The sequence below is a fragment of the Rhopilema esculentum genome, chromosome 7 (assembly GCF_057945365.1).
Source record: "Rhopilema esculentum isolate cy_ngs chromosome 7, ASM5794536v1, whole genome shotgun sequence".
In the NCBI taxonomy this organism is placed as follows: domain Eukaryota; kingdom Metazoa; phylum Cnidaria; class Scyphozoa; order Rhizostomeae; family Rhizostomatidae; genus Rhopilema; species Rhopilema esculentum.
Genome location: NC_142821.1, coordinates 177,096 through 197,890, shown reverse-complemented (window position 1 = coordinate 197,890; position 20,795 = coordinate 177,096). Strand labels below are relative to the sequence as shown.

At 37.9% G+C, this 20,795-nt stretch overlaps 1 protein-coding gene across 2 annotated transcripts in view; it reads right to left on the bottom strand.

Moving 5' to 3' along the window:
* Positions 1 to 6,761: 6,761 nt before the first annotated feature.
* The window catches only part of LOC135683744 (integrator complex subunit 2-like), a 29,515-nt gene continuing 15,481 nt past the window's right edge, over positions 6,762 to 20,795 (bottom strand). For both annotated transcript variants that reach the window (XM_065199092.2, XM_089109188.1), the window contains exons 15-20: positions 16,274 to 16,402; positions 14,412 to 14,652; positions 12,503 to 12,616; positions 11,817 to 11,924; positions 9,602 to 9,872; positions 6,762 to 8,411 (exon numbers count right to left, since the gene is read on the bottom strand). In XM_065199092.2, coding sequence (XP_065055164.2) covers positions 8,161 to 8,411; positions 9,602 to 9,872; positions 11,817 to 11,924; positions 12,503 to 12,616; positions 14,412 to 14,652; positions 16,274 to 16,402 — 1,114 coding nt within the window. In that variant the 3' untranslated portion in view covers positions 6,762 to 8,160. The remainder of the gene's footprint in view (positions 8,412 to 9,601; positions 9,873 to 11,816; positions 11,925 to 12,502; positions 12,617 to 14,411; positions 14,653 to 16,273; positions 16,403 to 20,795) is intronic.

The following is a 20,795-nucleotide window of genomic DNA, read 5'->3' as shown; positions in this document are numbered from 1 at the left end:
GTTTTATCTTAAGATGTCGATCATTAAATTTATTTTATTAGCTGTACTGTATGTTGTTTTGTTTATATCAAAAGTGTCTACATCTTGAACTTCACCAAAAAGTCGAACTTCTTTCCTCTATTGTAGCCTACAGGCGAAAATTGAACTTTACGCACACACATTGAAATCGGTCGGTGTTGATATTAGAAATTTGTTGAAAAGCTTCATTTAACAATTATCAAAAAGGAGTTAGTCATAATTGGCATTTTTACAAAATCTCGAGCTTCTCTTCTTTCCACGAGTGTTAAATTTAATTCCAGTTCGATCTTTTTTAAAGATTATTTATTACAAGTAACATTATATTCAAAGTTGGTGAATTTGCAATTTGGTATCAATGATATCAACATTCGAATCGGGTCGGGGTTGTTATTAGAAATTCAGATGCATTGGCTCAATCAATTTTGTGAGTCTGTTTTTCATGTTTTATTTGTATCGTCTTCAGTATTTAACAATAATTAAGGTCTTTCAAATGTTCCTTACTTTAGTAATCCATTTTAAGCTGTCATTTCAGGTAATTGTTGACTTTTCTCTTAGCTGCATTTGTCACATGGGTTGTTTGTCACACAGCTCATTTATATCGATTATGCTTAATCGGAACAAATTCGAGGGTGCACAATTCATAAAAGTGCCTCATGTTTAAAGCAAGATTGAATGCAATTTCTTGTTCCACGTGTCTATCATGAACCGTTCCCATGTCGGGTTGAAATAAAATATATGTCTGGTGATTAGTGGCTTCACTGGTGATTCACTGGTAAATTTTTGCATTTTGAGCAAAAAGGGGGGTGGCTATAGCCCCTAGTCTCCCCTACTCCGCGGCGCCTGATCTAAATGCTTGGGTTCAACCCCCTTTGTATGCATAATGCTTGGTTTAACCCCCGTCACGTCTTGAATGGTGACGTGTCTTGTTTAGAACAAAAACTAGGCTCAATTAGATGTTCTTTACTAAATGTATACCGTTTCTTTTAGCCAAAAGCATGTGCACTGCTGCAGGCCTTATTTACCCCTGTGTTTCCTCAAAGATAACATTTTCACGGTCAATGGATCAAAGAAAGCTTAATTTCGAAGGTCTTTCGCATGTAGCTTGTTCCTTGAGATAAAGAAATCCTACCCAAAAGACAGCTGGAGTCGTTTTCAAGTTAAGGAAGATACTCATTGTCATGGTGAAAAAGGAGTACTGTAATTCATGTAAAAACAGAGACTAAATGCTATCTGGTAGATTATATTTTAAGATTTTGGTAAAAAAGCAAGGCAAATACAGTTTGAAAATTGCGAAATACAGTAAGAAAGTTCTACTTGCTGGCAAATGGCTGAATGAACGCAGAAGACAACTCTGGTTGGCGAACAGACAACCTCAATACGGCACCATTTCTCTTTATTGCTTTGATGCGAAAACATTTTCCAATCCCATTCCTCGCTCAGGTATTCAAACCATGTTTTAACAAATTTTTATTGAGGCCATTCAAAGGCCAGTCTGAATAATTATTGATAGCACGTAGAAGAGTTCTGAATAAAAATTAATGTACGTACCCGTTTTGACTAAGACTCCGCGCAAAACAAACGACTTGAAAACATCGTAATTAAATGGTTTCTTGCTACCAGCAAGCGACAAGATATAAATTACCTCATACATTTCTTTTATTCAGAATAATTGGAGGTGTGACATTAGCAGAAATACAGATGCACACTTGAAAACTAATATATTTTTCCAATGAAAAGTAAACACTTCTGCACTTTCATTTAACAAAACTGAGAATTGGCCACGTGCATTAATGACCAGAGGCCTTGCTTTTAAGTGAAGACACAATCTGATGTTGACACAAACCAGCAATTCAAAAGAAGCAGACATTTGCTCCGCCAAATATAGATCAATTTTGACATCAATTTGTGTACGATACACCGATCTAAACGCATTACTTTTTGCGTACGAAGAATGAGTACACTACGAGATGGGTCGAGGGGAACGCATACATATATATATAGACGCTTTTCCGTACCTTTTTTGCTATGCAAGGCTTGTCGTTTCACTTTGATTAGTGTGCCGATTTCTATTGCTTGCGGCCACAAAATCAGGGGCGCAGTGGCTGGGGGGGGGCAGGGGGGGCAGCCGCCCCCCCTGGCAAAAATTTTGTCGGATTGTCGGAAAATCCAACGTTTGTCGGAAAATTTGAAATATTAGACAAAATGTAAGGTTTTCATCGATCCTGTCTAAAAGGTCGCATATTTTTTTAAACCTGTCATGAAATAGTGCATGATCAACCCTTCTTGCTTATTTTCATTAGAGTATTTTTCGGAATCATCGCATTGCTGAAATTTGTAAAGGAAATTAACGCTCTGGTCTCAGTTATTTTATAAACTCCCATTTCCGACAGTTAAAATTCAACTCAGTTCATTTCGAAATGAATTCGCTGGTTTTGTAGAAGACGCAAAAAGTTATTATTTTCGCCATGACTTAGAAGAGGAAAATTTTGTCGAGCGACGAATACGCAGAAAGAAAAAGATGCCAGGGGAAAATTGCATAGATGAATTAGAGGGAAATAGGGAATCCGTATATCATCGTGATAGTAGATACAGCTATCAGCTCAATGAATACAAGATTCACGTCTCATAAGGCAATTTTGACAGATTTTGCCTTACTCAACCCTGAATGTTTTCAAAAAACAATTGAAAGGCAGTTCTGTACAGTGTAATTCAAAATTAGGAGATGGGTACAGCTCTTTCGCCAATAATTACCATAAATTTTGGAAAGTTAGAGAAAAGAGCAACCCTCTCCCGGCTGCAGGAGAAAGAGAAAACTTTTCAGTTCCATTCAGTTCTTCAGTTGATGATAAGTATAACCTGCAAAGTGCCTTTCCACAGCTGGTCCTTCTTTACAAGGTTCTCGTCACTTTGCCAATAGGTTCAACAAACTATGAAAGAGCTTTTTCAAAGCTGTGGATTGTAAAAAAATCGGCTACGGTCAACGATGGGACAAGACCTCCTTTCCTCTCTGATGACCAATCAACGTCGAAAGTGATATTTTACAGTCGATAGACTATGGTGACATCGTCGATTTGTATGCTGCCACACCTCTTTTGAGAAAGATGCTGCTTGAGTAACAGTTTATATAAATTCAGTTAAAAGAAAACTATTCTTTTGGACGCGTTATATCTATTTAAGGTTTAGCATAAATAAATGCAAAGTAATTATGATGCGACTTAAAACTTGCCAAAAACTTTTTGCTATAAACAGCTATAAACACTAACTTGACAGTTTATTGTCTAGTATAGCGAGAAGACTTGTAGGGTGTAAATTTATAACTAGTTGCAGTTTTGTTCATAGCGATTTATATTTGGTAAGTTTTGTTAGAATAAAGGCTATTGTTGAACTTGAAGGTGTATAACGAACGATCCATTCGTTAACGATTTCCAGATCCATTCGTGATATTGTAGTATCAAGTGTTGCAGTATATGCAGCAAGGGTAATCTTCAAGGAATGTATTGAGAAAAAATTTGTCGGAAAAATCATAGTTTTATCGGAAAATTTTCAGCTTTGCCCCCCCAAAAAGTTAACTCCCACTGCGCCCCTGCACAAAATGATGATGACTCAACGTCATCAGCAAGCCAACGATCCACAAAACTATTGTCTCATTACCAGAAGGGAAGTTGGGACAGCTTTTAGCAGAAATAATCGACCCTTTGTGGCATCGTGTAATTTTTAACACGGATATAGCGGCAATAAAAATAATGATTGGTAAAAATGTATTGCTATTGTAAATAATGCCATTGTTTTTCTTTGCATATCAGGGCCCTGTGCTCCTACCTTGAAGTTGCGTTCACAAGCACACTACTTAAAGACATTGAGTCATGATAAAATGGATTGGGTATACCCTAAGTGCCAAAATCCGCTGAGTCATGATTTTCATGACTGCGATGCTATTGGTTGACCTGGAACTGGTCACATGAACTCACCTCGTACTGATCGACAAAGCAATTTTCATCAATAGCAAGTTATCAACAACGGAAGCAAGTATCACACGAAACAGCAGCAATCACGCCGAAACCAAATGACCCCCTATAGAGAAGGCCTACTTACGATGGCTCAATGCCTCTAATGAACGTCCAAGCACAATCCCGAGAGCGTCCAGGCAATACCGTAAAAGTCTAAATAACACTAAAATAAAGCCAGATTATCCAACTTTTATGATTTTGACTTCACAGATTTTCACAACCAACGTATCTAATCTGGAACTCGGGCTAATAGCTTAACCAACTGACAAATAACCAGCAGAAAATTGATTAATCAAAAGAACGCCGACTATAGCACATGAAAAGTCAAGGGATGTACGCTTTGCAAGGCTACAACTTCTCTGGCTGGGGGGGGGGGGTTTGCCTGAGTGCCCTGAGACATAGTCAATGCCTGAGACAAATACAAAGCATGCAGAGAAAATCATCTATAACTGGCAACAGCTGTTTAGCTTGATGTGTACACCATAACTGTCTGTCTACAACAGCATCTAAACAGTACCTGTATTCTTCGTACACAGCGAAGGGATACCTACCTTATTATGTACGAAGAATGAGTACATATAGGAGTTGTGGGGGATCCTTAAATTAGTAAGTAAGTAAGTAAGTAAGTAAGTAAGTAAGTAAGTAAGTAAGTAAGTAAGTAAGTAGGTAAGTAAGTAAGTAAGTAAGTAAGTAAGTAAGCAAGTAAGTAGGTAGGTAAGCAAGTAAGTAGGTAAGTAAGTAAGAAACCGTTTTCCACGATTTCCGTAACAGAATTTTATGCGAAGAATCCCCATTTTCCTGTAACTAGCGCCCCGCTTTCTATTAGTTGCGGCTACGAAATGATGTTGACATGCCAAAAGAGAAGTTGGCACAGCTGCAGCACCAACAATTTATTGGTTGTGTCCTTGTACAGTGGAAAAAACGGCCATTGTGGAATTAAGGTTTTCTATTCAATGGATTGAGGCCCGATAACCCTGACAATTTCCACCTACCTTCTCTCTCATCATTGGTTGGACTGCAATTAGCTGTTTTGTCGTCAATGAACTAGTGGCTAGATAGACGTTATGTCAACTAGCCATGATGTTGAGAAACTCCTAGAATCGTTTCGCTGCACCTTCGTTACCCGTTGTTATAAGAGGTCAACGCAATACAGGTCACTAATATGAAGTTTTTAAAATTATCTTAGCCAACATCTTTTTTACCAAAATCAATGTTGATTTTCAAGGGCATTTGCACGAACCTGTATTGCAAAATGAATCTCTCAAGAAATTACTTTCTTGGAGTCAATTTCGGAACACCTTCGGCGAAATACCCTTTAATTATATATTATAGCAAAAGTGTTGGATCTAAAATAACAAAATTTGCTGTTACAGATTATTCTTTGATTATTACAGTTTCTATGGATTTCTTTTTCAAATTGAAATGAACTCTCGAATCCAAAATAAACATTAAATTCGTCTTTTGAGATGAATGCAACTATAGAATGCTAAAAGCCGCAAGCTGCCGTCTAAAGCTACATCGCCGCCGTAGATGCTTAAATTACCTCAAAAATTTTCTGTTGACCAAAACTTGTAACAATGCTAGCACATTATACTTGCCGGACTTCTTCTGCATACATAGCCATTGGGCCCCTACGTTTATTGGTAAGCGACAAAATATGTCATATCCTAATCCAGTCGCCCCTCCCTAACCTGCCCCCCCCCCCCCGGTGCTGTCACATAAAATGATTCATCCCATTATTGTCTGTATGACCATTACAGAGAAGCATGGACAAATAAAACCGACAACAATCTTTGCATCAGCGTTTCAATGAGCAGGGAGTTTCCAGGGTATTTTTAGCAAACTGCTCTTGAAACTGTTTTAGAACAGTCTTCAGTTGCTCTACCAAGAGTCTTCAGTTTAGCAAACTGTCAATCAAGCAAACTTTGGAGTCGCCATTATTGTTGTACTTTTTTGCATAAACCTAACAAGGGGAATCACAGCACCGCTTCTTATTAGTACCCTCTTGTTAAAAATAGTTCGATTGTTCTTTACATTCCGAAAAAATTATCCAGACCGGTTCACAAGCTAAATTCGCCATTCGTTTCAGTTCCCTATTTTTTTAAAGGCTTGGGTACATTTTTGTATAAACAAAATTGTCACGCGTTTGTGTACCCGGACCGTTTTGCATGCTAAATTCCACCATTCGTTTCGGTTCCCTATTTTTTAAAGGCTTGGGTACATTTTTGTATAAACAAAATTGCCATGCGTTTGTGTACCGGGACCGGTTCACAAGCTAAATTCCGCCATTCGTTTCAGTTCCCTTTTTTTAAAGGCTTGGGTACATTTTTGTATAAACAAAATTGTCACGCGTTGTGTACCCGGATAGAAATGCATAAGGATACCGAAACGCCTATGACACGGGCATGACTTCATTTCGGGTCTCATGTAAAGGGCTCCTTAGGAAACAAGTTATGGTGCTATTGATCCAGTGCCAAGACGCAAATCGCTATATTTCAAACCTCATAACAACTACAGGGATATTTGTTATTTGTTTGTTTGCCAACTTATAGCGCGAAGAGAAGATTCAGAAGAAAGAACATATCTTCAAAACAATATACAAGCAAGCGAGACATTAAGCACGTAATATGCAGATCATTTTTCTACAGCAAATAATGCAATGCAAAAAGAAATAGGCTGGGGTAAGCGGGAAGATCAGAATGGTCTGCAGAGATACAAATGAGATCAACGAAGGGATTCATCAAAGGTGGGTGTAAGCCCTTCTCATTTGCCATTTCGAAGGATGAATTGAGCTGAAAGACCAAAATTACAAATAAATGTTGGGAACAACTGCTGGCAGATATCATGGCCAAGTATAACAACAATTTGCAAGAGTTCGAGACATTGCAAAAAGTTCGAAGAAATCTTGGATAATACAACGGTTAGGCAGGCTGCCTCTTTCAGGGGTAGATTGTCTCGTTCGAGGTTTTCAAGAACTTGATTCAGTGACAGGCACGAGTCTGGTGCATAACCAAAGGTAGAAATTCAAGATTATGGAAAACTTATCAAAAAACTAACCAACTAAAATTTGATTAAAACTCAAATCCCAGTTGAATTCACTTCAAACGTCTTACTTATAACTAGAATAGGAATTGTCTACAGCAAACAATATCTGGAAAAATAAAAAGTCCACTCATTGAAAACGACTAGACTAAACCAACCAACCGGGTTTTGTTATCGAATGATAGGTAAAGTAGAGTAAAGTGGAGTCACATTGTTATTTTCATTTCTAATTCCCTTTTCTACTGGTGTAAAACGCAGCAGCTGCACGGAAACATGATATCTAAACTACCATTTCCTACAATATGATACTTTAAAAAAGCACAAGTATTCTTGATAAAACTCGAGGTCGAAGCCATTAGGTGCCACAGATAGTTATCGGACAACATTAATCTCACTGAAAAATATAGATCACGCTGACCTAGATATTCTTTGAAAATTACAATGTCTATAGAATCAGAGAGCCGTAGAGTTAATCGCGTTTTGATGTTAATAGAATCAATCGCAGTCTATTTTTAAATGTTTCTTCAAACTACAAGCATAGCAACTGGTGTCATGGAAATTTACATAAGACAACAATCGACATCCAAATGATCGTCAAGGCCTCTGATTTAAGCCTAATCGCATATGACAGGTAAGACAGGGATGGCCAGTGTCCGTTACACAGGTGTGTCATATGTCATTTCACCTGCTACGTTCGTGACTATATGACTGGAAAAACTGGCCAGGAACACATTTTAAACACCCACCTTGCCTGCAGCTTGAATAAAATCAAAGACATGCATGCTCACATGAAGCCACTTTCAACAAGAAATAATTCAAACGCAATAGTAAATGATTCCCTGTTCATAGGGTCCATCATGCGCCATTCCTTTTCAGTTTCACAGTCTGCCTCACCATGGATCCAGATTGTTTTTATGGGTATTTGCTGATAAAACCGAAGGATGAAGGTATTTTTCCGCAGAAAATAGAAGAAACTTGGGTACAAAGGCGGAAGCACAGGTCCTGCTACATCGGATGTCTCTATTACAATCTTCGTCTTCACGGAGCAGATCGAGTGGTTATCTTAAAAATGACGAAAATCAGCAGCAATCTGTCATGAACGTCTCTGCTCGTCGAAAAACATTGTGCTTATTATACTTGCCCCTGCAATCTCTCTGAATGTCTTCTCAATTTGCAGAAACATCTTCTCGTCACATCTCAGGCCCAGATCTTCTAACCTATCATCTGCTAACAGACCCGTTGCGTTCGTTTCCGAATACGAATCTAGTTCATCATTCTGCAAGGCTACGTCTTCGACACCTTCGTCACAGGGAACCGACGGATTTCCAAACAATCTTCGGATTCCTGTTGAAAAAGAAACGAGTATCAGAAAAATACTTGTATCAACGGTTCCAGCAAATGGGAAAATATTTAAACAATAACTTAAAAATTTAAAAAAAGATTGCAATTTGCAACAGACTTTGCGGAAAGTGAATCTCAAAGACAAGTCTCGTACAATAGGCCACCTTGCTTCAAGCAGAAAATCCTGAGTATGTAAGAAACTCTCTCTTATGTGTTTAGCAAATAAATCTCGTCTTTGGTTCGAATGTTTTTAAAAGCCCTGGTCAACTCATATGACAATGAAAAAATACCCATTGAATGAAAAACAGTGAAAATACATTTATAAGTCTGGTTAACAACACCCAGACGAACAAACCACAAAGTATCTTACGGTTATCCCTAAACAATAACAGGTTAAGTTCGAGGCACGAATTCAAAGGAGAGAAAGAGTTGAGCTGAAAGAAATTGATGAGACTTGGGGCAAAAAACAAGCTTTGTTTATGAGAGTTTCACAGCCTTCACCTTTGTTGACGTTAATTTGCTAATATTAGAAATGTGTTTAATAGTCTCTTTGATACAATAAATGTTTTCAACCGCCAGTTTACCATTTAGAATCAAGGAACCAGTGGAAATTGAAAAATCCCCAACAATGTACATCAAGATCATAGACACAATGCAGCAATTGAGAAAATCTGTGCCAAAAACTATGCTCCGGTAATTATAATATTCTACCACAATTGAATTAGTGTTAATTCTGCTAGTCGAGTTTCTCTTACGACGACGGTATTAAAGCAAAATTGCAGGGGGGACAATTACTTGAATTTCAGTCACGTGTCTTGTTCAGAGCACGTCATGTATTCTACGGTAAAAATTGTGTTTGTACACAGAACGGCTAGCAAGCGGCAAGTGAGCAATAACTTTGAATTAATGCGGGAAATAGTTTTTATTTGACTTAAATACTTTGCGAGATATGATTAAATACTGCGCTAAACTCTGTCGTGACCGGTCCAGAAACCGTTATAGCATCGGAAGCTGGTGATTTTGAGATTAGACGGCATTGTACGATCTTTTACGTCAAAATCCCTTGCATAAAAAATAAGCATACAAAATAATTGCTATTAAAGTCAGAATATAGCAAGGAAGTTGGGAATACCGGTGGCAGCTGCTAATACAATAAAAATATTTGATTGCGAAGTATAGTAAATAAAACTTACGGAGACTAGCGGAAGTGTCTTTATTAAGTTGAGTGTATGCGAGGTTACCAAGAATGATCAGCAGCTCGGTCGCATCTTGTCGCAACGGCGGAAAGGCATTGGAAAACCGCACTAAGCAAGGCAAGACGGGCAAGAAAAAGCGCCGCCTCGTTCTGGCAGGCAGAGCAGCACAAAGTGAAGTGAGTCTGTTAACAGCATGTTTGGCAACACTAAGACACTTTGGGATTGGGTACTGCAACGCCAGGAAAGAAAGCAGTTGCACGGCAAACAGCTGCAGAAAAAGTATAATCGATGGCTTCAAATATTTACAAAGTGGTTTTAAGCTTTAAAAACAGTGAAAAGCCTGACAACACGAGCTAGGCCCAGTTAAAGGGAACGATGCATTGATTGTAGTTTTAGTTACAAAAAAAGGAGGGTCTGCTCTGGTCTACGGCTGCGTTCAGCATGACCCTCCCAGATAAATCTCTCATCATCAACGTGTGTTACAGGCCTCCATAGGATCATGTCAAAATCATAATTCAATAGGAAAACCGAAGGAATTTTGATAAACTAACAACCGTATTAGCAATTTTTTAGATACAGGATTAGGACTTACGACGCTAATCTAGATTCCTTGCCGTCTCAAGAACAGCATTCACTTTACTTAAAGGGCTACAATCGCTTTGTGAAATAAGCAATCGAAATAACTGCTTAAGCACAGTAATTACTTGACTGTACAACAAGAAGAATAAAAGAATTGGCGTATCGTTGATAAAACTAGTCGTTCACCAGACAAAAGGCTGCACATTTCCAGTAGATATCTATGTCAGTTTGTATGCATTTGTGCATGCCAATAACGGTTTTAAATAAATATCCGCTATTATCAAAAATACGTTGTATAAGAAAGTATTCGCAATACTTCAAAAACACAACTCCCGTTCCTGTTGTCCTTAACCGGCTATATAGAAGGCAGCAAGTTCTGGTAGGGGGCTTAAAATGAAAACACTTTTAAAGATTCAAGCAAAATAAAAAAAATAGAATAAACTATTAAATAGAAAATGAAGAAAGCATATTGGAGACGAAAAAAACAGTGAAAAGGGCCAAATCAATCAATGATACAAAGCAGTGGACATGATAGGGAGCAAAAATACGTCTAAAACGTATTAAAGCACGTCTGCCTAATTCAAGCAAACATAAGACAGGAAGCTAGGTACATTTCCTAAACTTGATGGAACAATTTGGGCAGAAATTACACTGATTTGAAACAGACGGACAACAACAACACGTCAAATGAAAGGTCAAGACATGTAAGAGCACACAAAAACAGCTATCCCAATAAGCTTGAACATACTGGTTATTGCACCAAAAGAGAGGCTATTTGACTTTGCTTCGAAAATGTTACTTGTAACCCCGTCTCTGAACAGGAAATTGAACACGTAGCTTAAGCTGGAAGCGAGGCTCAATCCGTGTTCAAACCGTGGTTGTCTAAAAATAGTTCTATAAAAGACTGCTTTTTCCCTTGGGCACTAATTAGATAACCTAAGCCGAAATGTCACCATGCTTGGATGTGTATAAATCGAGACCGAAATAAATACGAATGCAGCAATGTTAGCTATTTCTAAAGAAGGATGAGAACGCATAACACGACGTTCTAAAACAGGCTGAAAATTATGATACCGTCGTGTGTAAACAAAGTGATGAAGGCTAGAGTAAATTGACCATAATCTGTGTGGATTCTGCGGCAGTGGAAAATTAAATTGCAGCGAAAATCTATATTTAAAAAGATTCTTCCGTTTGGTACGGTTCTCAATACCGCAAATGACACCGTCTTTTTAATATGTCGTTCTCAGCGAAATAATAAAAGTGGATTGGCAAGAACTTCGATAAAAACAATGCATTTATCACATCTTTTTAGCATTCACCAAAGCAGTCTGAAAAAACACAAAACTATTCTGATTGGGATTTGGACCTGGGTGTAAAAAATAGACAGAACGACGATATAGCAGCTTGAAGAGACTAACATTAGAGCAACTGACTCCCTATTTCAATGAAAAGACTTGTTGTTCTTTTAAAGATCTTTGATACACCCGTCACATCTTGGGTAACACAAGCGTTCAGTAACTTAACGTTCAGCTTGAAGCTAATACCTATTTAAAGTCGTGCTCTATACCTACGAGGAATGAATGAAATAATTCTATAAGGTTTAATGAGTGACTAGAGGTTTAACGAGTTTCACCTGTTTTTCCAACTGAGGCATGTTAAGGAGTTCAGGAATAAAGTCAAGGCATATGTGCATAGATGGGACACCAGCAACAGTTACCGAAAGCAGGTCGGGTGGGTATCCCTATAAAAACAGAAGAACAAAAATTAAAGATGCGTTTACACGGGATCGGATCTGTATGGATCTAAGATGTGCGGATTTGTGTGCGTACTCCAAAAGCGAAATTTCGGTGGCAATTACTCAACTTCAGAAGTGAGAAAGAAAATGGATCCTTTACAGCGATCGAAGGCTACTGCCTCCACCCTCATATTTTTGTTTTATTGTTTCCCAATAAGCAAAAAACATGCATTTTCTTTTGTCCAAAACAGTTTGATGTTCAGTTATTCGGTTACAAATGAACATGGCTTATAAAAACACGCCGCTTTACAAAAAGGCAAAGTTATAAACATCTAAAGAAAGGAAATGGGTGGAGATGGTTAGTTGATGTCATTCAAGAACATATATGTTTTATGTCATTTAAAATCAATAACATAATAGGCATTTTTAAAGGCTTTCTTCAAATATGGAAGAACATTTTAAGTCTTGACTATGTCAAATATTCTTAAAAACAAGTGTATGACTGTGATAAATAAGGGACAGGACCAGGAAGTGCACTGTTTTTTTTATCAAGAGAATGGCAGGTACGGGGATTGCATGCTCACCTGAAAATGTACCAGTTTCACCATGTTTGGATCCGTAATGAAGACTTGGTGCAGAAAACAACATACGCGACACTGAATTTCTCGGATTGTACACATAATCCCTGTGCTTGATAGCTGAAAGAAATTTAAAAAGAGAAACTTAAGATAATAATGTATGAAAGGTGCTAAAAAGTGGCATCCATCGCAAGCACGACAAGAATTATATTCTGATTTAGTTAAATCAGTCAAGGTGCCCTCTAGGAAAACTGACGTTGGCTACCAGACGGTTTTCTTCTCTTCTTTGGCACATCCTTTTTATCGTTTGCACACTCCTCTCGTAACCGCATTATATTTTTCCAGCCAATCTAAGAGCATGGTACGCTGACTCCTCGTGATCTTTTCCTTCAGTTATTGCAATAATAGATAAAGCTTCCCATTTTTATTTTCTCCTTGGATTCATTCATTTCCTCCTTGGATTCATTTGCTCCTTGGACTCCTCCATGTACGGACTTTACATGTTGGTTCGTCATCTTACCGGTCTAGGAAACTTTTAGCATCTGTCACAGAAACCATATTCCCGCTGCTTCCAACCTGAATAGCATTTCATTTCTGAAGTTCCCGTCCTTCCTTCGCTGCTAATCAACTGAGCCACAAGCATCGTAGCAGGACATTTCCGTCATCATGTGACTGCAGCAGTAGTGACTTGTTTCACTCAAAAGTGACATAGCAGCTTTTTCTAGAGATATACCTTTTTCTAGAAAACCTTGCCCCTCCTTTTATTGTTTTCGCTATATCTTCCTAACTTGTAGAATAGTTAAGCTTTAAGTTCAGGTGATATTAGGATTTTCACCCCATTTATCGTCGAAAGTGCACAATCAGCAGCACACTCTTTCCATCTTTTCAGTATTTTGCTTGTATCAACAAATTTGCCGCTTCTCTCCTTCAATGCAGCTTGAAATGCTAATTTTCATGCAGCCGTTGAATATATTTCTTATTTTCGTGTACATAAGTTACGGCTTAATCCTTTTTAGATTCTCCTTATCACTAACCTGTCGGCTGCAGATGCTCCTGTGCTGCTTAGCACTTACTTCGTATTCAGCTACTTTACCTTCTAAATGTGCACTGTTTCATTAATGCAAAATCTATCAAGGTTTCAGTCCCACTGCTTTATTGCCATAGTAACTACCTAAGAAACAACTTCCTTGGATGCGTTCATTAATTCGTTCAGCACTTTTTGGTAAAAATTTTGATTTCCAAGATTTGGCCTCTCTTGGTTTCATTACTCTGTTGATTTCTTGTTGACAAGTTCCACAAATTTTGCCTCATCTCTTTGTTCTTTGAAAGCAACTGCATGTCCAGTTTTACAGCTTGCCTTGGCTTCCATCTGATTCTGCTCTGTCCTCTCCTTCCTTAATTTTTTCAAGGTGCAAACACAACTAAACTCAAACTGCTTCCTGCGTCACGTCTTCGATTGACTTCTTGCGTCAAGAAATCTTCTGCTTACAGTTATTAAAAAATATTCGATTCTCGAGCAATTATTTTGTGGCACATATTTAAAACGCCTTTAAAAAAAGTGAACATCTTGAAGCATACTAAAGCTTTTCGTCAGACATCTTTCAGATTATAAAATGGCAGGATATAAGATCGAAAATTTCAGAGCTATGATATTTATTATATATCTAGTTGTGGGTATATGGTTATAAAGTACTGAAATGGGTGACGTAGGCAATGGACAATCTATCTACGCTCAATAGAAACTTCTATGAGATGTATCTCCTATCCAAAGCAGGGGAAGAAAATTTGTTTTCGGAAAATTCAGCCATCTAGCACTCCAAGTAATACATCCGTCCCATCTTAAAGATTTTAAGAACAATCATATTTGAATTATTTTAGAAGTTAAGAAGCATGGACGGTATTAAAAATTTGGTACCTTCCTTTCTTCTTCGGTAAGCAAACACATTTCCAACAAAATTTGCACTATAGCACTTTCCTGTGCGGAGATTAGAGCACTTTTCAGTTCCTCTCTTTCAATTTCTGAGTTGCTGGATGACTGGATAGTCCTATTAACAGGAGGGAGCGGATGGGACTGCAGATGATGCGCGAGAAAAGCTCGAGATGCATCCATGTAAGCAGACAAAATTCGCAGGACAACGTCAAACAAAGGTGTACACCTGAAAATGGAAGAAGCCCTTTACGCTAAAGTCAATGTTCTTTGTAGCAAAGCAAAAACCAACTACATACAAATGGTTGTCATCTTATACATTTATGATTTCTAGAAAACATTTACTTGCGTACCACGTTATGCGTACCACGCCCTGATCACATGATTGTTTTACAGCCCCCAATTTCGTAAAGCCTGATATAGCGCTTCTTCGATTATCAAAAAATCATGAAATGAAAAAACTATTAGGGGCCTTTGCACAGATCACGATAAAGGAGAAAAGGTTTATAGTCAATGGCGATTGAGAAAACTTTTTGACGAAATAAATTTTATCAATGTGATGTGACAAATTACATCACAAAACGGTATCAAACGGACACAAATGAAAAGTGACGACAGTCTGTGTTCAGCCAAAGTATGCATTTTCGAGACGGCATATTCGCGAGGTTTTAGCTATGAAAAAGTAGTGTCTGGACAATTATGAAGAGCTCTAGAAGCTGTTTGCTTCCTATGCTTTTCTTTTGGATTAAAAAACGACCGATTTGATTGTCATCGCCACGTTTTCAATTGAGGATGAAGACAGTGTGACGAGAGAAGCATTCCACTGTTGATTCAAGTTACCAGTAAAAGGAATTGTCTCTGACTTAAACATTTATTCTAAAACAACACAATCAATATGAAAACACAATCAATAGGAACAGACACTTTTCTTGGATGAACTGGCAATTTGCTCATGATTCATAGCGCAAATTCTATAGCAGCCATCACGCCAAAACTATTTTAGTAATTAAAAAATTATACAAAAAGTGACTGAAAGCTCTCTTCTTTAATAGATCCGACGTCAAAGTGTATCTGAAAAGATCGTTAGCAATTACAGGTGGCCATTACATCGTTGAAAAAAACTACAGGATTAAAAGAATTGCACGGAGCAGGACGACATTAGCAAGCGAATCTCATCTACTCGCGCGTGATGATGCCCACCGTTACGTTGATTTTATCAGCAAGCTCTCTCGCTCACACTGTCTCCAATTTGCGATTGGTTGTAGATTGAAATTTTCCACCCTGTTAGCAAGATAAATTGTTCAAGTAATACTCGCATGGCTTTATTCGAATAATGACAGTCAATTACATTTTTCTTTACCTTTTTTTCGAAATATAATAAATTGCTCTTTAATCCTATATTTGGAAAAAGTAGGCCTTTCAACTTGTAATTTTTTCCATGGCCATGGCATTGCGATGGCATTGCTGATATTGGTTTGCGTGTTGCAACAAAGTGGGTTGTCTTATTCCCAAAATAATTTTTCGTTCTGTTTGGGCTGTGTGTAAGTGGAACAGAGAACTCCAATGTAATAAATCCAAACAACCAAATTGGCACGAAAGGTTCTGCTGCTGAAGCCGTCATTTGCTAATTTATGACGTTGCTAATTTGCAATATGTCACTTCAACTTTAGATTAATTCTATGAGAAGATTCTACTGTTGCATCCACTGTCAAAGGACAGCAGCCTCTATCACACGCACGTATAGCAAACAAACAACGTTGCGCAAACGGTAAAGAAAGCTGCTACTGTGGATCTACCTGGATGTGCGAGAAAGACTGGCGTCAGCAATGACGAATAACTATATACGTTACCTGAATAAGCGACGATCGCATCGTAAAATGACCAAAGGGTCTTTGGTGATTTCTTCATCGGTGTAAGGTTGAGCTTTTGAACCAGTCGCCTGGGTCTGAGAGAGAGCATTGACAGTGCGCAGCCATAATCTGTTAAAAATATAAAGAAATTGTTCTGTGATCAATCCCAAAAATCGGCTATTCCCGAGATGTACTATAAATTAAACAAAACTATCCAATCAAACCAAACCACAATAAAAAAATTGGACACCTTTTTCTGAAAGAGCAAAATTTGTTTTGTTCGATAAGTTATCTACTTCAATAAACATAATATCCCCTAAGAATTAAAGCAATAAAGATTCTGCGAATTGTGATAAAGCAATAAAGAACCGTTAAACGCGTTCAAAACCAACAAGACCGGATATTCCAAGATGAACCAAATCTTAATCCCTTTTTTTTCATTTGAAACTTCCCCCAACCAATCAAAAAAGACCGTTGGGAAATGAAAACTGTTCTCGTAGTTAGAACTTAAATCCTAATAACTTAAAAAAAATCAAGAACAACAAAGCCTCAAAGCTTTGGAAAAATTAAGAAAACAGAAATAAGAAAAATCAAAAATTAAAAAAAAAAGAAATTTATCGGACTTTTGGGTGAATAGATTTTAAAACGGTAGGCATGCACCTACACAATAACAAGGACAGCTTTTTTGGGGGCTAAACCTGCCTAAACGGGCTGAACATGCTAAAAGCCAACAGCAAGGGCTTCTTGGAAAGGTTTACATTACATTACATTTTGATTTTTTTTGGGGCTAAACCTCCCAGGTTTCGCAGTCCCTGCACTTTAATGCATCATTTAGGTTTGAAAAAGATAACCCGTGAATTGTACAGAAATTCATCTGTTCTACAGGGATGTAGCAGCTAAAAGACTTGGGGGTACTGTAGCCCCCAGTAATGTTTACAATATAGTAATAGTATTGTATACAACAAAGGAATTGTCTGCATAAACACAATTTCAACGTAGCTGATACATATCAATTTAACGGACCCTGATTGCCCATAAGAAGAAACACGAGTTCATTTACAGGCTACCAGGCAAAGCCTCGGATTGACATGCTTGACATTGGTGATTCAACTAACGCACCACCCAAAGATATGTATAATCCTAGACCTTTCACCAAGACATAGATGAGAAGAAAATAGGGTCTTGTAACGTCATTCTTTTTATAACAATACCTCAAAAAAATTATGGTTGCACTAGTTTTTATTTAGACTTAAGAAAACACACATTCCGGCATGTGCCGTCTAGTATTAGAACCAAACTTATCCCTAAAACTACATCTAAAACATGTGATTCTGCTATCGGGCAGCATTTACTGGAAAACCCAGATTGTGCAAAAAACCATAATGGCGACATGTTTCGGATTATTGTCAAAGCTCGATTGTCGTTCCATCTAGCAGCTTTGGAATCCATCTACATAAGCATGAAAAAATCGCTATTGTGTAGACAAAAGGAGTTCGTTTTCACCTTAGGACTCCATTGGTAACATTATTTATTTCATTTCATTTCATTTTTCACTCTTTTTTTCAAGGTAGCCCCGTCGGCAGAGGCCGCCTTACAGAGGACAGTGAAAAAAATTTAAAATCTACAATTTACAAGTGAAATAATCTACAAACGAAAATAAATAATTTCATCACAATGCTAAAGTAAAGTTTAAGTCAAAACATAATTATCATACAAGCTTTAAAGTTTTTTTTAAAAAAGCATTCAAAGAGGGGCTTGCTTAACCTCAGGATCAAGGCAGTTCCACATATGTAAACCAGAATGTGAGAATGATTTTGTCTCGGAGTTTCTCAACTTGACACTGCCCCGTGATGAGTTCTTTGAAAAGATATTTGAGAGATATGTTGGTGCAAGACCATTGAAGGATTTGTAAACGATCGTCGCTGTCTCTCGTTTTATGATTTCAGCGATATTTGGTCACTTTAACCTTTGTGTAAATGCATCAGCAGGTGCTTCATAGCTACTGTCTGTTACAACTCTGGCAAGCGATTTGGTAACTTCTGCAGTGTAATTCTTCTGGATTCCCCACAGCTCCCCCACACAAAGAAACATCAGCGGAAATGCGGTTTTACGATACCACTATGTATTTGGCTAAGAAATTCTTGGAGAAGTACTTTTTTAGCAGACTTTAAAAACCCTATTGCACGAGAGGCCTTAGCACGCAAGAATCTCGTGTGCTCATCCCAAACAAGATGTTGATCTAGCTGAATTCCCAAGTACTAAATTTTCTCAACAATCTCAATCTGTGAGTCACCTATAGCAAAGGAGGGGGACTGAACTTTCCCTTCAGAGATCGTTTAAAGATTAGCTCGAGATCCTACAACCATAGCTGGAGTCTCAATAACATTTAAAGATAGATTTTTTCCTCGAAGCCACTGCTTCAGGCAGTTCAAGACTCTATTTAGGTTATCGTTGAGATCATCGATGTTATTGGAAGAATATGATATGGTGGTATCGTCCGCATACACAGTAACCTGACTATTTTGAAGAGGAAATGGCAGATCATTAATAAATATAAAAAAACAAAAGAGAACCAAGACACGAGCCTTGTGGCACCCTACAATTTATATTTTCAAGCTTTAGGGAAACCCCATTAACTCTGCAGAATTGCATTCCGTTATCCAGATAAGATGCAAATCAGGTAACTTCCTCAGCTATTTAAGAAGAATTTCATGTTCGACGGCGTCAAAAGCTTTTTTGAGGTCTATGAATACCATCGCTGTATACAGACCCTTATCCATATTAATATATCAATCATTCGTACAGTTAAGCCGACATGTGAAAACAGAATGCAGCGATCTAAACACAGACTGTTTGGAAAAAAGAAGCCTGTTTCTGTCAAGGTAGCCGTAGAGCTGACTGTAAATCAACTTTTCGAAAACCCTGGACAGAAACGGCAGCATTGAGATCGGTCTGTAATTGGAACGATCGTTTGTTTGACCAGTTTTAAAAAAAGGGGTCCCTTAGATGTTTTGAATTTGCCGAAAACCCTTTCTAACTAAAACATATTGATAGCCTCGAATTCAAAGCGTAGATTTTGTTTGTTTACCGAGTACTCATTCTCTAGAAGTGGATTAGATGTTTAAGGTATCTTGCCGCTAAGGATATTGCCAATACTACCAAAAAATTCATTCATTGATTCAGCAATACTTTCATTATCACAAATTTGCCTCCCATCAACCTGAAGTGCTGCGAGCTGGGTGGTTTTAGATTTCTTGTTACGGACTGTATTATTGATAGTCTTCCAAGTGTTTTTTAAATCACCATTGTGCGAAGCAATATTATAAGTGAAGAACTCTCGCTTCAAATCTGTATTCAGCTCATTAAGTTTATTCCGCATCTGCCTGTAAGCTTACATCAGGATATTGGATTTGGAGCGCACGGCTTTGTTTTTCAACCTGTCTCTAGTTGCGGACAATTGCTTCAGGTCTTTTGTCAACTAGGGAGTAAACTTTTCTGAAACCCGCCTATTACGTACTGGTGCATGCTTTTCAAGTATCAATGAAAACATCTTGGTCCACTGTTCAACGATAAGGTTAATGTCATCGTCATTCGAGACAATACCTTTCAAGTTAACGAGAAGTAAATCATTTATAAATTCTGATTGATCAAAGTGTTTGAGTTGCCTTGTAGTAATGATTGTATGCTGTCTTTTCGAAGCCCGACAGAACTTTCTTACACAGTATACCATGTAGCGATCACTGAGGTTACTATGTTTGACTTGATAGTAGTGGCAACGTGATCAATTAAGGTGGTAGATTCTAAGGTCTCCCTGGTCCCTTGTTTGATCAGCTGCTGAAAACCAAAAAGGTAAAAAATCTAGAATAAAAAATCGAGTGGGCTAGAAGAACTCCATTCAGGCTGCCCCAATCCGTGCAATTAGGAAAGATAACACACTTAGTATCCCATAAGTGGATAAATTCTTAATTTTCTCTATCTAGAACTTGCATACTCTCCTCTAGCTGACGAAAAATATCAGCACATTTATCAAGGCAACCGGCACTGATTGGCCAACCTCAACAGTCATGTGCTCGCAATTGGCCTATTTCGATCCGCAACTGGGTATATATATTTCCTATCGTTGAGTTTTCGATCTTTGTTTTGGCTGAAGCGTCTCAGTAGAAAAGCTGAAGTATACTCAAATGTTTGCTTTTTTCATGGCCATTTTAAGTCTTTGTACCACCTAAAGATTGAAAAAAACATTCCAAAATTTCAGCATTTCACCATTCCAACAATCCACCATTCCAATAAAACATCATTCCAAAATTGCAGAATTCCAGCGATTAACCATTCCAACAATCCACCATTCCAAAAATCCACCATTCCAAAATTGCAGCATTCCAAAATTGTAGCATTCCAGCAATCCACCATTCCAATAAAAAAAATCCATCATTCCAAAATTGTAGCATTCCAAAATTGTAGCATTCCAGCAATCCACCATTCCAGCAATCCACCATTCCAATAAAAAAATCCACCATTCCAA